The 18935-nt window shown below is 38.8% G+C and overlaps 1 protein-coding gene across 2 annotated transcripts in view; it reads left to right on the top strand.

The window, feature by feature from the left end:
• TMEFF1 (transmembrane protein with EGF like and two follistatin like domains 1) overlaps positions 1-18935 on the top strand; it is a 295872-nt gene that overhangs the window by 261471 nt on the left and 15466 nt on the right. Inside the window, exons 6-8 of one of the 2 annotated variants that reach the window (XM_089689043.1) lie at positions 5906-6054; positions 9832-9897; positions 12052-12175. In XM_089689043.1, coding sequence (XP_089545169.1) covers positions 5906-6054; positions 9832-9897; positions 12052-12175 — 339 coding nt within the window. The remainder of the gene's footprint in view (positions 1-5905; positions 6055-9831; positions 9898-12051; positions 12176-18935) is intronic. The other variant, XM_089689044.1, reaches the window with a different exon arrangement.

Genomic DNA, 18935 nt, shown 5'->3' on the forward strand with positions numbered 1-18935 from the left:
CTGTCAGAATACACTGATCACTGCTGCCAGCTATAGCCGGAAGTGCTGATCGAGGGGCAAAAATCTGAGAGGGCGGTTGTACAGAAGACAAACAGTAGAACAACTTCTGCCCATACATGGACCGGAATTCATCCAGTCCCTGCTGAGCTGGCCGATTTTAGATCCATGTATGGCCGGCATTAGAATGTGTTGTTTTATTTCATGGACTTGGATGGTACCTCTTGCTGCAGCTCTCTATTTAACCAATTCAATACCGTGCAATTTTACACCTTCCTGCCCAGGCCAGTTTTCACGTTTCATCGCTCTCACACTTTGAATGACTATTGCGCGGTCATACAACATTGTACTCAAACTAAAATTTTATCATTTTCTTCACACAACTAGAGCTTTCTTTTGGTGGTATTTAATCACCGCTGGGGTTTTTATTTTTTGCTAAATTAACAAAAAAAGACCAAAATTTAAAAAAAAAAAAAGTTTTTCTTTGTTTCGGTTATAAAAGTTTGCAAATAAATAATTGTTCTTCATAAATTTAGGCCGAGATGTATTCTGCTACATGTCTTTGGTGAAAATAACCCAAATTAGGATGTATTTTTTAGTTTGTAGGAAAGTTATAGAGTTCACAAACTATGGTATAGATCTGAATATTGATCAATCCTGAAGTACTGACAGCCAATCTAATTTCTTGAGGTCCAAGAAAGTCAGAATAGTACAGATATCCCCCAAATGACCCCTTTTTGCAGAGTAGACAGTCCGACGTACTTCATAAGAGGCATGGCGAGTTTTTTGAAGTTGTATTTTTTTTGTCATAATTTTTCGAAAAGTTAAAAAAAATTAGTTTCACTATTTTTTTTTTACATGTTGTCACCAGTGCAGTACAGCGTCATCATATAACTGGCATGGCGGTGATCAGGGACACTGACTGGTGACAGTATGAAAAAAAAAAAATTATATTTTTTTTTTCTTTTTTTTACCATAGTAACATTGTACTACTTTGGGGAAGTGATCAGTACTTTTTTTTTTTTTTTTTTTTTTACACAATTTGCTTATAGCAAAGAATTACTTTGCTATAAGCAAGCATTTACCTGAATGACATCGATTCATTCAGGGTTTTTTTTTGTTTTTTGTGCTTAGCTGTGATTTGGCTACAGCTAATCACATGACATGTGCATGTGATTAGCTGTGACCATTCACAGCTAGACACTAGTATACAATGGATGCCATGAATGAAGCCATCCATTGTATACAACTGTCATGTGACCTGCTGTGATTGGTCACAGCAGGTCACATGGTAGCGGCAACGGTAGCGGCAACGGGGCAGATACTCAGATCTGTCATCGGCCGTGTCCGAGGTACACGGCCAGTGACAGATCGCGCCGCTGCGCCGCTCTGCAGGAGCGCAATCTGCGCATGTGCGGGAGGACGCCATATGGCGTCCACCCGGAACGCTGATGACATTTGCCGCCCGCCATTCGGCCATAGGGCGGGCAGCAAATGTTTAATACTGTCTTCATGGAACAGTCACCTATATATAAAGCAATATAATTTAAAAGCGGAAAAATAGAGTTTTTGAAAAGCTCAGGAAAACCTGCAATTCGCTCTGTAGTTTTACTGTTTTACATAGAGATACAGCATATCCAGTTCAAAATTGTTTAAGCTGACAGATAAGGGTGTCATTTTTATCAGGATTTAGCATAACATATACTTAGCCCTTCTTGTCCCCACATTGACCTATTTGTGTCAGCTGTACGCAGAAGACACCTCAAATGTCTTGTTCTTGTAAACGTACACCCCGTTCATATCAAGACCTGAATTTTACTGCTCTATTTGTGGGCTGATTTTGAAGATGTTTACAATCCCAAATCCTCAGGGCACATCTTTGTACACGGTCTTCACACTTCCTTATTAAACAATACTGTTGATATTTCTGTATACAGTGACAGAACCATGGCTTTTACATTATTTTATCTCCATGTTGAAGAACTCGATTGGCTCTACAATTTAGTTTTTAATGACTATTTATTTAACCACTTTTCCTGACTGACCCTGTTGGCTATTTCATTTTGATATATTATTAAAACTGTTGTACGGCCAGACACTCAACCTTCAGCTTTGTTCATATCTGCCAATCCTTTTAATATTTACTGTTGAGCCTGGCAGGTTGTGGTAGTCAGCACACAATGTAAACAGCATTGCTATTAAAACCAGCCATACTGAAGCTCATGCTGCTTTGCTGAATTTCTTTTATAAATAATCAAACAAATACATCCCCATGTTTTCATCAACCAAATAAACAGAGATTAGTTTTTACTATAGAAAAACGAAAAGCAAACAGGAAATGCTGACAACTTCTTCCCAGTGTCACTTTAGGCACAGTAAGCCACTTCCATTTGTAAGAAATAATAAATGACTGTATAGAAAATAATAAAGTGATAGATAATCTTATTGGTATGGATGTTTTGTATGTTCAGATAAAAGCAGTGGAACCCGTTATTGAATCCTAAACTTGATACACCCTTTTCTGCAAATGTGTTCTTTTGCATATGGTTTAGTGTTGACTGAATACATAAATGAATCATTTGGGTTTATTAGTGTCCGGGTGTATGCAGAGCAAAAAATCCAATCCAAGTGTAAAATCATTTTTATATGTTTGTTTTAATCATTGACCCCACTTTGTGAGCCGGTTGATTTGAGATGTCTGGAAGCATGAAATTAAGTACTTTAATTAATCTCAGTATTCAACTACTTTACTCCTCACACAAACAGACTTATTAGAATAATCATAAGCACTGGAATAAATATAATTTCTTGGTTTCAGAAGGAATGCCTTTTACTGTATTGTTGAGGAGCCAATCCTCCCATTTGTTTGAACCATAAGTCAGGCTGGTCATCAAGGCAACCTTAGCCTGAGAACCTACTGAGACAAGCATCTCCACCCTACTAAGCAGTGCATGCACCTCCTATGCACTTACCTCCGCTGTATGCCTTCTATTCTTTAGTATTAGCACAATGTTGTTCAGTAAAAACCCATCAAAATAATTCAATACAAGCAAAAGTGATCTCACAAGCTTATGATATCAATGATTGAGGATGGTCACCCCATCCTGGCTTGGCAACAGACCCTAATGGGGAAGGGGACATTCTGTTGTTACTTACACTTATACCTCACTTAAACAAAATAAAAAGCAAATTAACACGTTTATGCAATTTATTTTCATCCCACATAGATTTTTCAAGAGAGACTGTGATTTCTGAATACTCATCTAATGGCATTTCTTGTTAGCTTGATGTTTCCCCTGCAGTAATGGTTTTGCAGTGTTGTCTTTGCTCAGAGGGTTAGGACCTTGAAGTAGCTCATTCTGACATCAATGCACTGAAAAGAAAGTCTGAAATATCCTCACTGAGCTAAGAGAAACGACTATCAGCAAATAACTTATTAAGCTGAACGCTGAAGCACCAGACCATATATTCCACAAGGTATAAATATATGGCTGTGATTATTTTGCTTGTGTTCTACTTAAGTTGAAAAATGAGGGTTATACAAGGTAGATCGGATAGAGAAATGTACTTGCTGTATTCCATAACAGAGCATGTATTGTGGCTATTTCTTGAAACACAAAATTGTCATCCAGTATCTCAATATAATTTATTATGGCTATTGTCTCCATATAATTTTGTTAAGCCTCTTATCGTTCCCCTCCCTGGGATAGCATGAAGGCTCTAGAAAACTAAACTCTTCTCATACACCAATACTATACGTCACACACAATCCCCTTTGAAACAATGTATTTCTTTTTTTTTGACTTGTGACTACAGATGGACAAGAAATGTATCTGTCATCAAATTTTATACATACTGTATATATATTAAATTGTACATTAACCACTTGAGCTCCAGAGGATTTACCCCCCTTAATGACCAGGCCTCTTTTTGCTACTCGGCGCTGCACTAATTCAACTGATAATTGCGCGGTCATGCAATGCTGCACCCAAACGAAATTTACGTCCTTTTTTTCACACAAATAGAGCTTTCTTTCAGTGTAATTTGATCATCTGTGCACTTTTTATTTTTCACGCTATAAACAAAAAAAGTTTTGAAGAAAAACAATATTTTTTACTTTCAGCTATAAAAAATATATAGTAAACTCAAAGTTGGTTATAAATTTAGGCCAAAATATTCTTCTACATGTTTTTGGTAAAAAAAATCCCAATAAGTGTATATTGATTGCTTTGTGTGGAAGTTATAGCGTCTACAAACTATGGTATAAATACTGCAATTTACGCCATTTTTCTGCTATACAGCGCTGCGCTAGTTTAACGGACAATTGCGCGGTCATGCAATACGGTACATAAATGAAATTTACATCCTTTTTTTCCCCACAAATTGAGCTTTGTTTCGGTGGTATTTGATCGCCTGTGCAGTTTTTATTTTTTGTGCTATAAAAAAAAAAAGTTTGACAATTTTGAGGAAAAAAAAACAATATTTTGGACGTTTTGCTATAAAACATGTCCAGTAAAAAAAAAAAAAAAAATCAAATTTAGTCATAAATTTCTGCCAAAATGCATTCTGCGACATCTTTGCTAAAAAAAAAAAACAATACGTGTAAATTAATTGGTTTACGTGAAAGTTATAGCGTTTACAAATGGCGGGAAAGATACTGGGATTTTTAGGTGTTTTTTATACTAATAATGCGACCAGCGACTTATGGCGGGACTGCAGCGGACATTCTGACATTGGGGGGTACTGACTTGGGGTCACGGACATCCCCAAAAACACTAATACAGTGATCAGTGCAAAAAAAAAACACTGACACTGTACTAATGGCAATGGGGAGGAAGGGGTTAACTTTATTTTGCAGGGAAGGGTTATAGGAGTGAGGGGAGTGTTTTACTAGGGGGCGGGGGTGTATACTGGGCGGGAAAAGGCTGATCGAGAAAGAGAAACTGTTCTTTCTCGATCAGCTCATCCTCGAGCTGACAGGGAAGTGACAGACAGCACAGCTACTGCAGCTGTGCTCTCTGTCACTGTTTGCCGCCAATCGCCGGGACATAGCCGCTAAGGAGCGGCTGTGACCCGGCGACTGACATCTGCGGCGGTGATCTGCGGGACAGATAGGGCGGCGGCGCGCCCCCTATTTGTTTACAAAACACACGTTTTAAAACGTGGTTTTGCCTGCGAGTGCCGCCCTGCCGCCGTATATGTACAGTGGCTGGGCGGCATGTAGTTAAATGTGTTATTTATGGCCTACTCCTATTAATCTAAATATAGTCTTTCTACTGTTAATATGAGAGTAATGCTTTTCTGAAAAAGGACTTGTAGGCCTCGATCACACAGGGTGTACCAAAGTGTATGCTCCTGTGAGGACCCTGCACCCACACTCCCAGGGATGTCAAATTAAGAGTAGCGTCTATGTCCATACAGTCACTGTGTCCCAGCTGATCTGAATAGGACTCCCTGCACAAGGATTCACAGAACATTTCTGCATCCCTGTGTGGATAAACATGGCCCTCGCACAGGTGTAGTACACCCCATGTGAACAAGGCCTAAAGCCAGCTTTACGTGAATCAAATTTCGGGCAGTTCAGCAGGGGCAAAGCGAAGCTTTACCGCATTTAGCTCTGGGGAAAATTAGTGCATCTGCACTTGCAAAGTGCACAGTCTATTTGCCTTTAGTAAATCAACCCCGTTAAGCCACCAGAGGGAGGAACAATACATCTGTTTATAACATAATCATAAAAAGGTACACCAAACAAGAAAAGATTTGAAAGTTGAAAATAATTGACTTTAAGCTATGCTTGAAAGTAGAATGTTTATCCGGTACAAAAGCATCCTAGTGTCCCGTTTCTGTTACATTGATCTTTTTTTTTCCAGCACTATACAATTTTTTGCATTTTTTTTATCCCCAATAGGTGCGTGTGTAATATAGACTGCAGCGGACATAATTTTAACCCGGTCTGTGCCTCTGATGGAAACTCCTACTCTAACCCATGTATGGTTCGAGAGGCATCCTGCCTGAAACAAGAGCAGATCGACGTCAAACACCTTGGAAGCTGTACAGGTAGACTTGCCTTTAGTATGATAAGCTCAGTTTGGGCCTGAACCAATTTCAGATGTATTGAGCATTGTCCTATGGATTATGTTTTGTTTTTCAAAACAGGTCCTGTGTGCACAGGTTGGATTTCAAAGGGATGAAGACATCCTGTAGCTGTTTATAACAATGGAATGTTAGCATATGAAGAGAGTTATTTATTGTTTTGATGTTTAAGCATAATGTAAAGTACATGATAAAATGTAGTAAATTCTTTGCACGTAAACTGTAAGACTACAGCATAGTCATACAAGGCTTTGAAAGTAAAATTACATGTTTAGATGTTCTGTAATGTGAAATTAGAGTTCACAAAATCTACTATTTTATTCATTTTTTTGTGCATATTATTTTAAGTACTGCTATAAAAAGTAAAATGTCAACAGGAGTGCAACCAGCTTTAGTCAAGTGTGTGCACTGTATAGTGCAATCATAATATAGCTTTCTTTGAAAGGAAACAGAGAATAGCATATTAAATCTAAAAAAAGTATCACATTTTCAAGGAAAACATATATTTTACTGTGTTTTCATTCATGGGGAAAAACAGACCATTATTAGCTACCTGTATATTTAAAACAGCACTCCATTCAAATGGAAATTGTATTGTCTTTGGAATACACTGGGCATGAATAAAGAAAATGGATCACCATGAAGATTATAAGCATGCTTGTGTTGTGAACTTTTTAGATACAGTCAGGTCCATAAATATTGGGACATCGACACAATTCTGACATTTTTGGCTCTATACACCACCACAATGGATTTGAAATGAAACAAACAAGATGTACTTTAACTGCAGACTGTCAGCTTTAATTTGAGGGTATTTACAACCAAATCAGGTGAACGGTGTAGGAATTACAACAGTTTGCATATGTGCCTCCCACTTGTTAAGGGACCAAAAGTAATGGGACAGTGGGCTTCTCAGCTGTTCCATGGCCAGGTGTGTGTTATTCCCTCATTATCCCAATTACAATGAGCAGATAAAAGGTCCAGAGTTCATTTCAAGTGTGCTATTTGCATTTGGAATCTGTTGCTGTCAACTCTCAAGATGAGATCCAAAGAGATGTCACTATCAGTGAAGCAAGCCATCATTAGGCTGAAAAAACAAAACAAACCCATCAGAGAGATAGCAAAATCATTAGGCGTGTCCAAAACAACTGTTTGGAACATTCTTAAAAAGAAGGAATGCACCGGTGAGCTCAGCAACACCAAAAGACCCGGAAGACCACGGAAAACAACTGTGGTGGATGACCGAATAATTCTTTCCCTGGTGAAGAAAACACCCTTCACAACAGTTGGCCAGATCAAGAACACTCTCCAGGAGGTAGGTGTACGTGTGTCAAAGTCAGCAATCAAGAGAAGACTTCACCAGAGTGAATACAGAGGGTTCACCACAAGATGTAAACCATTGGTGAGCCACAAAAACAGGAAGGCCAGATTAGAGTTTGCCAAACGACATCTAAAAAAGCCTTCACAGTTCTGGAACAACATCCTATGGACAGATGAGACCGACATCAACTTGTACCAGAGTGATGGGAAGAGAAGAGTATGGAGAAGGAAAGGAACTGTTCATGATCCTAAGCACACCACCTCATCAGTGAAGCATGGTGGTGGTAGTGTCATGGCGTGGGCATGCATGGCTGCCAATGGAACTGGTTCTCTTGTATTTATTGATGATGTGACTGCTGACAAAAAGCAGCAGGATGAATTCTGAAGTGTTTCGGGCAATATTATCTGCTCATATTCAGCCAAATGCTTCACAACTCATTGGACGCCGCTTCACAGTGCAGATGGACAATGACCCAAAGCATACTGCAAAAGCAACCAAAGAGTTTTTTAAGGGAAAGAAGTGGAATGTTATGCAATGGCCAAGTCCATCACCTGACCTGAATCCGATTGAGCATGCATTTCACTTGCTGAAGACAAAACTGAAGGGAAAATGCCCCAAGAACAAGCAGGAACTGAAGACAGTTGCAGTAGAGGCCTGGCAGAGCATCACCAGGGATGAAACCCAGCGTCTGGTGATGTCTGTTCGTTCCAGACTTCAGGCTGTAATTGACTGCAAAGGATTTGCAACCAAGTATTAAAAAGTGAAAGTTTGATTTATGATTATTATTCTGCCCTATTACTTTTGGTCCCTTAACAAGTGGGAGGCACATATGCAAACTGTTGTAATTCCTACACCGTTCACCAGACTTGGATGTAAATACCCTCAAATTAAAGCTGACAGTCTGCAGAATAATAATCATAAATCAAACTTTCACTTTTTAATACTTGGTTGCAAATCCTTTGCAGTCAATTACATCCTGAAGTCTGGAACACATAGACATCACCAGACGCTGGGTTTCATTCCTGGTGATGCTCTGCCAGGCCTCTACTGCAACTGTCTTCAGTTCCTGCTTGTTCTTGGGGCATTTCGCTGAATAAAGTGCAGCCGATAACTGGAAACTGCATTTACCCAGTGATCTGCTGTGTCATTGGACACAACTGATCATGTGGTAAAAGGCTGCTGTGATTGGCCTTTTACCACATCACGTGATCAGCTGTGTCCATCATGGAGATCGCCGGGTGCGTGCTGCTGGGGGCGCGCGGGAGGGCCCGTTCTGGGAGGACGTCATATGACGCCCTCCCAGAACTGGACAACCGTGCTGTAGCCATCTTTTGACTATAGTGCGGTTGCCAAGTGGTTGTTGTTGTAAACCCTTAATTTGTACCCAGTGAAGTGGCTAATATACAGAGAAGAAACAAATCCTTCTACATAAGTTGTATCTCTATATCTAAGCCCGACTTTCCCCTAGATCCATTCAAAGTGCAGAATTTGCACATGACCTCTCAGCTCTGAAAAGCAGGGGGTGGAGGTCTGAAGTTACATCAGTGAGGAGAGCTCTGAGAGCTGATTGGAGGGTAGGAGCACCCAGCAGATCTGAGGGTGTCAATCTATTGGAGGACCCTTCCCTGTCACCATTTTTCTTGTGGTGTCAAGAAAAACTGTCAGAAGAAGTGATTAATGTTGATAGAAGAGAAACAAAGCAGCAGAAAGAAATAACACATGGTGCTCTTAATTGAGACAAGCGCACACTATGGAGGGATATGCTTTCTTTATATTTCATGTCTGAGGTTTACAATCACTTTAACTTTAGCAAATCAGACCCTCTCAAAAGATTATGCTTATCAAAGAGTGGCACTTGATGGGTCCCATTCATGCTTAATTTGGGAAAACAGAATCCTGGGGTGTCATTTTTGGGAAATGTGATCTGCTGAGGACACCTTCTGATTTGAGAAGCCATGGTACTGCTTGTCAGTTTGAACAAGTATTCTATGTTTTTGGGGGTTTTTTTCTTTCTTTTTTTTTGAATCAATGAATGATTGATTTAAAAAGTAATACCAGTGCATGCTTTTTTCTTTTGAGTCTTTCATCTTAACAGAACACCAGTCTTGTTCAGATTGGATCCAAGCTCAGTTATATCTTTATGCTTAACATTAACATTAAAATACACATAAGAAATCTAATTTTTGCAAAATGTTATTCCTCTTATTCCCCAGAGACAGGACATGTGTAATTTCAGCTGCTGAAGAGGGAAGTAGCAATTGTCAAGCCTTTATAGTACTCTGAGTGTGCATGCAGTGTCATTGAGCCTTTTTACTACATCTGCTTATATTGCATTTCCAGACAATTTAACATTCTAATTTGATAGATCACAAAGAGGTTTCTTGATATGACCGGCACTTACACTTCTGTTCTTTGTTCAGCAACTGATGACACAATCCCAGCTGGAAAGAAAGATGATGGTTTACAGTACCGCCCGGAGGGTAAAGGTATTGGCTAATTTTCCTAATTGTTATACTGTATACCACCATTGATCTAGCTGTGGCTTATACGTTGTGATGATTTGTGCAGCCATAGGTAACCCAAAAGAGGAGATTAAAACATTACATGGTATCCCTATACTCACCATCCCCCTTTTTCTTCTTGGGGTTATCAATGGAATCAGTTTACTTTGTATTTATATATTATTTTGATATGAAAACTGGTTATAATAAAAAAGGATGTTTGTATAGTTATTGGTATTGCCTGAAATGTTCTATGGTCATCTTCTAGGGTGTCAATTGAAACTTTAGGGATGTGGTGCAATATTCCAGTTAGCAGATTTGATATGCATTCTGCATGTTCTTCCCTGGTGACTACAGTTGTGTGTAAAATTAATAGTATACTTGGTACACACTAGATGATATAGAGAGACAAAAGACTATGTTACTCCGCTAAAATCCACATGCAGGAGCAGACTGACCATTTAGAAACTCGGGCACTGCCCGAGGGCCCGGGGTCAGTAGGGGGCCCCATGAGATGCCCCTGGTACCTTTTTCTTAGGCTTTTTTGAGTTTGGGCAAGGACACAGAGGCCCCATGATCCTCTATTGCCCAGGGGCCCCATGAGTTGTCAGTCCACCCCTGTCCACATGTAAATGGTAATATCCTATAACGAGAACATCTTCATCTAATGACCCCTGACATATTCTTTGTATTTACTTTATCAGCTTCAAAAGTATCAAAGTTTGATGACAAGATCTTATGTCATATAGATCACTGTACCGAAATACACAGTACAGTATGTTATTAACTAAAATATGTGTGGTTGCTCATGTAGTATGCTAGTCACTTTTTTTTCCTACACATAAGGGGGGGAAATAACGTTTGTGTATGCGCCAGAATTTATGCACACAGACAAGGATGGAATTATGTGCGCCAAATTAATAAACCAATAAGTCTAATTGAGTGAATGGTCATGCCTTGTGCACCAAATTAGGTAGTTTGACTAGTACATCAATTTCTAAAAGTGTTGTGCATTTTGTGCAAAATTAACAAAAGCCACCCATGTCATGTCTGTAGTAGAAAGGCTTCTAAATAGTACACCATATGTAAACTGGTGTACAGAAATGAGAAGTTGAGGGATTAATTTAATAATAAGCGCAAAATATTGTAAAACTGTACTGTGTTGTCCAAAGTTTTACATTGTCAGATGCTCAAGATTTTCTCTTCTTTCACAAATGCCTGTATTTTATGCATGCATTTATATCTCTAACCTTCATTTGGTCAGTATTTTAAATTTGCAACACTTTTGAAAAATATGCACAACATTTAGTACCAGTTATTTATTTTTGTCTGCAAATAACACATAGATTTGTATGTCATCCTTTGTGGCAAAATGCTATTTATGTGCCACAAACAAATATTTGGTGCAATATATTTATTTATTATTACTACCTTCCACCCAAACACCTTTTTCACATCATATTTCTTTTTCTAAGTTTCTATTCTGCATATTTCCCTATGGTAAAAATTAACAATCTACTGGCTCTAAGTTTATTAATTTGGTTTAGATTGCATAGGAATATATTCATTTTAGAAACTGGAGCACTTTTCTACATGTGACAGTATTTAATTCTCCCCAGTAGGTTCTCCTGAGGATAAGCCACCCAAAACTAATAACCCAGAGAAACTGCAATATCAGACTATCTCTGAGGAATAAACAGACTTCCTTAGGAAAATATTTTTTCCTTAGAGTAAACCTGTCCTGCTAAAAGAAGAGTTCCTGCTCTGATAGAGACTGCTATGTAACAGAGAGACTTCCCTGTTAGAGCGGTTATCAGAGCAAGACTGCCGTGTTGGAAAGCGTTGGTTATTGTCCTGTTCAAAGGAGTCTAAAGTCTGAAAGGTTGTCCATTGGGAGTGACTGCTGTGCTGGAGAGAGACTGTTCAGTTTGAAAATGCCTGATCAACTAATTGATGCTGCAATAGGCAAATGTATGACAACTGGGAAAAATCATTGCATTTTGCAAGCAACGCTGCACATAAAACCTCCTATTCTCTCTAGCCTGGTGCAGTAATGTTTCCTTGCCTCTGGTCTGGAAGTGACAGGATGTCAATGTGATACCATTTTGTCATTAAAATCAAATGTGTTTTTCATTCTAGATTCCAGTGATCAGAGGGAAGATGACTACATGGGTAATTACATGCCATGTTCTGAAAACTATGTAGGATACTGTGTACATGGTACATGCGAATTCAGCTATTCAACCCAGAAAGTATCATGTCGGTAAGTAAGCTTAAAAATAATAGCATCTACTTAACTAATAAATCTGTTTTGAAGAAGTTTTCAAGCATCTCTATAATACAATAAACACCTTATACAGGGCTTTTGATCTGTCGTAATTTGCAGGTACTCAGTATTGATACCTCTCGGCAATGCCCCCAGCTCGGTCAGTGCTCAGTTCAAAGCTGGCCAGCCAATGGGATGCAAACAGCAGCTATGCAAAGTGGGTAGCGCTGGATATGAACACAGGAAGTGTACCGGGGAGAGCGAGTGGATTCAAGTTGCAGTAGGCCAGTGTTTCCTAAAGTAAAGTTTAATAGAATTGTCAGCCCACCTTCCTCCTGCCAATAAGAAAGAGTTGCTACCAGGAACTGAAGCCACCAGTATTATAAGGAATTAAAAAAAAAATCACAGTAGGATGCCATAGGAAGAAGCCAGTGGGACTGGACATTTGTATGAGGTGCACAGTAACAGTCCAGTAGAAGTGGTAAGAAGGGACTTGGGCAGCCCAAACATCTATCAATAATTTTCATTCAACCAGCAGGTTGAATGAAAAAAAAAAGATCCAATTCCCCATCCATACATTTGATGTGGAAGGGGGAATCCTCCCACTATGCTATTGTTTTCCGATGGCGGGGAGCCTTTCCGCCATCAGAATACAATCATCAGTGTCATCAGCTATAGCCGGAGGCACTGATCGATTGGGAAAAGCACGTCAGACTGGTGTATCAGACTTCTGTACAACCAGGGTGCCCATACATGGATTTAAAATGGGCATTGCTGAACTGGTCAAATTTCTATGTATGGCCAACTTTAGGCCCTACATTGAACTGCCTATACCCCATGCCTGCATGACATGACTGCGCTTGTTAAACTGGCTCTGTGTACTGTATTATTTGTGACAGGACTACATGGACAGTGTTTTGCAGCTTCCGTGTATTTGACAAGGATTGATGGTGTTACTTTGGCTTGGATGACACACTGATACTAATAGTCACTGTCAGGTCAGGATTTTAATAATTGGCCATTTGTTTCCCACATATTCAACATTTGCTCATCTGTAGTCTAGGTATCATCAAGAATGCCCTTTTTTGCCCCTTTATTGTTAAGTCAGCACTGTTTCTTTAGCAGCTCTTTCTATTATATTACAATGTGAGCTCTGATTTATTTTTGAAGTGGCTAATCTGTGTTTTGCATGGTAAATTGGTATTGTAAAAGATCGCTTCTGGAAACCACTTTTCTAAAGCTTGGAATACATGTTGAGTTTTTTTTTTGTTCAATCAGTGGGTCGAATAAAAAAAAACCTCACAGATTCCTACATCCAAACAAGCCATGTGGATGCAGGGAACTCTTCTGCTGTGCTGTTGTTTCCTGACAGCCGGGACTTCCCCCTTCACAATACTCTGATCAGCAATGCAGAAGCTGATCAAATGCTGGTTTTCCAGCAGGACTGTTCCACAGAGGCCAGCCTAACATTCAACATCTGTTCAACGGAATGAGGTACACATGGATTGAAATTCCTGCTGAACCAGCTGAATTTTAATATGTGTATACCCAGCTTAAGGCTCTTCCAAATATCGCAGGCACTATAACATCATCAAGTAATTGATGCAGGGCATTCACAAAATTATACATGAGGACACTGAGGGACTGCCCACAAACTTGAGTACCTGGATGAGGAAATAAACGCTGACTGCCAAAGGAGTGAGGGAGCAGGTAAGTAAAACTACCTTTTTCCTGGTACCCTAGGAATAAATAAACAACATGGAGGCAACCCCATTGCAAGGGTTTTTTTTTTTTTTTTGCTTAGTTCATTTTTAAAAAAGGGAGTGGAAAAGCAGTGATTGGGAAGTGGGGCAGTGCTGTGCCATGCTTAGAATGTGGGACAGAACACTACCACCACCTCTACGGAGACAAGAAAAAAAAAATTCCCTGACTGGTCATAGAGGCATTACTTGCAAATATCTGCCATCTGAGCAGGGAGCTGCAATATTGTACAGTATGATTCCACTGAGAACATCACTATAAAATAATTCACATTTTAAGACATGAGATTATGAGATATATTGTGGCCCAGATACATTTGGATTATGAGTTTAAAGCAGTTATGGTTTTATAGGATCTAGCAGTGTAGGGGTGCACTAGTTTGATTTTTTTTTTTTTTTAATAATGTGCTTTCAAATTGCCTTCCAAAATCTAATAGGTACAATGGAACAACATCAAAATTATATGGAAAGTGCGGTACATGCATATTTTGATAAGTGCTTTCACCAATCCTTTTGAAAGGTTAATGAAATTGCCTTGCTTTTAAAAACAAAACTTGATTTAAAAATGCATCATCACTTCAAATATATCACAAACACATTATAATCCCTACGTAAATGGATGACTTATTTGCCTTAAAAAAACATGGATTTGGAATTTTATAGATGATTTTTTTTTTTGTCTCTGTTGGCTTGCAACATTCATGGATGCAACACTTCATAACCCTCATCAGTGTTGTGTGCATTAATGTCATCATCATCTTCTATTTATAGCAGAATTAGAAGCATGATTCTGATTGTGCTGACATTACTGTCCATAAAATTTGCAAGCCAAGATATTTGCCACGGGCACTCTTCCCTTTAACATCTCTCTACAAAACTAGATTACATTTGGCTTTAACCAGAAATGGATGTCAGTTACGGTCTCAGACCACTTAAAGTATATGTAGTCCCAATTACTAAAGTCATTTTTATCTGCAGCTTTAGTTAAAAAATATCCGGTGATCCTGCTATGAATGCCCTTGTTTAGTCTCCCAGTTGTTCTGTTGCCTTATCACCCTTTCACACAGACTCCCAATGGGGACTAAAATGGGATTTAGTGGCACACATTGCACATCCGTGTTCTGCTGTTGTTACCATTATAAAATACACTTATTTATAAAGGTTTATACATATCCCTAGGATTTCCTAAATTAAGCATACAGACAGACAATAGGTGATCCTCTTAAAATGGTAGTAAACTCTCATTTATTACTTTTACCTACAGGTAAGGGTATAATAAAGCTTACCTGTAGGTAAAATAAATATATAGCGATATTCTAGCAAGCTGCAGCCTATGACATCACCAGCGCATGTACTCTGAAGGAACGGCTTACCCGTGCCATTCCTTCAGAGCTGTGTGCCACGGATGAGACTCCTGTGCATGTGGCTCGGCCAATTAAGTGACCGCAGCCTGGACAACCAGAAGGAAGACCGGGTGAAGATGGAAGACTTGGCAGCAGTGACAGCACGCTACTGGAGGGATTCATTTTAAGGTAAGTCTTTCATAATGTGCTAATATGCAATATATACTAGTGCATTGTGCCTTTGCCTTGCTCATTTTTGGATATGGTCTTTATAAAATATAGTATTGTTAGGTAGGTTGAGAATATAAAATATATGTGAACCCTCACCTTAAAAACAGCCAATTCAGTTTAAAATGCAAAAGGTTTGTGTGTGTATACGAGGTAAATTATATATATATATATATATATATATATATATACACACACACACACACACACGACACAGCGGATAAAACAAGTATTGCACACGTCACCATTTTTCTCGGAAAATATATTTCTGAAGGTGCTATTGACAATTGAAATGAAAATTTCATCACATATCGGTAAAAACTATATCCATACATATGAAGAAACCAAAACAAATAAGTTCAGAAATTAAGTTATGTTTAATAAAATGGAATGACACAGGGAAAAAGTATTGAACATGCTAACTGAAATCTTTTTAATACTTCATACAAAATCCTTTGTTGGTAAGACAGCTTCAAAAACACCCCCTGTAGGGAGAAGCTAGTCACATGCATTGCTCAGGTGTGATTTTGGCACATTCTTCCACACAAACAGTCTTCAAATCTTGAAGGTTCCAAGGGCCTCTTCTATGACCTCTGATCTTTAGTTCTTTCCATAGATTTTCTATTGGATTCAAGTTAGGTGAATGGCTGGGCCATTCTAGCAGATGTATTTTCTTTCTTTGAAACCAATTCAGAGTTTCCTTGGCTTTGTGTTTGGGATCATTGTCTTGCTGAAATGTCCACTTTCATTTCATCGTCATCATCTTGGTGGATGGCAGCAGATTTTTATCAAGAATGTCCTGGTACATTTTTCCATTCATCCTTCCTTCAACAATATGAAGTTTGCCAGTACCATATGCTGAAAAACAGCCCCACACCATACTGTCCCACCTCCAAACTTCACTGTTGTTCTTAGCTGCTTAAGGGGCATAGAGAGGTAGGGATGGAGACTGCGGGGGGGGGGGGGGGGGGGTGTCAGCATGATCTTCCTCATAATTAGCTGTGCAGCACAAGTCTGATCACTGGAGCACAGGCAGGCTCTGTTTCCAAGTAGAATGCAAATAAGAAATTTGATCACACTGGGATAGATGTTCTTCTATGCCCTGGAGTGGTCAGTTTGAAAGAGGAAAGCAGGGGGACTGGCAGTATCACCAGGAATTTCACGCAAAGGAAGCACTGCTAAGAGAACAGGATAGGGGTTGATTTACTAAAACTGGAGAGTGCAAAATCTGGTGCCGTTTTGCACTCTCCAGCTTTAGTAAATCAACCATAGTTATATATCAGGAATAGGAAATACAGAATTGACATGTATGTTAATATTGGTTTTGGATCTTGCTGGTTTTTTTATATCTAGTTTTGCAAATGTTTCAGGATTTTATTTTCATTTGCATTTTTTTACAATATTAGCGAGTGTGCCACTAAGTAATTTATAAACTAAATTTATAGTTGGTGAATGTGATTATAATGTTTTTATCAGTTTATGCCATGATATTTATAGACAGAAGGTTTCAGAAGGTTTTTTCGGGAAAAAAAAAAAAAAAACATCTTTTACTGAGGTTCCTTATTTATACTAAGTATTGGTCTAATATTTGAGTATGTATGTATGTATGTATGTATATATATATATATATATTCTCAGCAACACCATCTTCATGCATCAGTGCCTCTTCCACCTCTCTTCCTGCTTGGACACCTCGTTCCAGTTTCATGGTTGTCAGATTTTGAGATCTGTACCTGCAGCTATGGAGTTTAAAGGGTATAATCCACAATGCAAGCTTCTTTAGAAGTAATCACTGTTCACATCTCACTGCTGCTCTGAACAGTCCATCATTCCAAGACAACATGCACAAAATATACAGCGTTCACATTTATTTAGTGGAATAAAAATGTATGGTAAAATCATCCATATTTCATTTTTGACATGGACAATTTTAGCAGGCTATATGTCGCCTTTGTATAGCTTACAATGTTTTTATAGTGTGTATATGCTGCAATATGTATTTGTAATTTAGAATACACAGTGCATATGAACCTACTGCATATATTTCAGGGGCTGCTTCATTAAATTTAGATGTTTTATTGTCCACTGCTTGCAGTTATGCACTTAAAATGAAGAAAACTTATCACTACCATTATTTCAGATATAATGTTGCATTTTGAGATTTGAACAGAGATCATGGGCTTTTGTGTTTGAACTGCTTCTCTCCCTATACAAGTCTTAACCTCAGATCGCAGTGCTGCAACTTTGCATGTGACTTGCGACACAAAGTTGCATTACAGTTGAAAACCCATTTATTTCAATTGTGGCTGTTCCAATCATTTTAAAAACTATACTACTATGATGTGACTTTCATGTGACTTGAGAGCCATAAACTCCTCAACCACTTCCCAACTGGCCGTTGTATATAAAGGCCAGACGGTGGCACTGCAGGGTCAGGTGGCTGTATATAAATGGCCTCCCCGCACCCTGCTTGTGCACACTCCCCGGGAGCGCGCAGCACCGATCGTCGGACGGGACCTCTGTACGAGGTCCCGATCATGTGATCACTGATTGGCCAATCAGTGTTCACATGCAAAGTAGTATGCAAGATGTCACTTCTGACATCATTGCTTACTACGTGTGAAATCTGTGAATGATCACAGAGGTCACATGGTACAAGGCTATTCACAACAGCCTTGTACCATGTGACAAGCTGTGACCAATCACAGCTCACTCAGTAGTTCTCAATGGCTGCAAGAATGCAGACAGAAAGAAAGAGAAATGATTGCTTTTACATCCTATATGGGTGTAAAAGCAATCAGTGTAAAAAAAAAAAAATCTTCATCACCCCCCAAAAGTAGTACAGTGTCACCATGGTGTACTGCTAGGGTGACAGTATGTAACAAATAAAAATAAAATATAAAAAAAAAAATAAAAATGTAAAAAATATGTTTAAAAATTATAATTTTTGGTTATAAACTAATATGGCTTATTTTTTTTTTTACTAAAAAGATAACGAAATAAATTTTGGCCAAGATTTATGATGAAATATTATTTATTTGCAACATTTTATAAGAAAAACACTTTTTTCAAAATTTTTGGACATTTTCATTTACATAGCAAAAAAAATAAAAATCCAAGCGGTGAATAAATACCACCAAAATAAAGTTTTATCTCTCTCAAAAAAATGGTAAAAAATTCATATGGGTACAGTGTTGCATGACCGCGCATATGTCATTCAAAGTGTGATAGCGCTGAAAGCTGAAAATTGCCCTGGTCAGGAAGGGGGTGAAAGTGTCCGGACTGGACTTGGTTAAGTCACATGAAAGTCACAAGCAAGTCACGGGACTATGGGGTTGCAGCAAGTCAGGGGACTATGGGATTGCAGCAAGTCACGGGACTATGGGGTTGCAACAAGTCACGGGACTATGGGGTTGCAGCAAGTCA

This window comes from Staurois parvus, unplaced genomic scaffold (genome assembly GCF_062004578.1).
Source record: "Staurois parvus isolate SC_StPar_1 unplaced genomic scaffold, SC_StPar_1.0 ptg000468l, whole genome shotgun sequence".
In the NCBI taxonomy this organism is placed as follows: Eukaryota; Metazoa; Chordata; class Amphibia; order Anura; family Ranidae; genus Staurois; species Staurois parvus.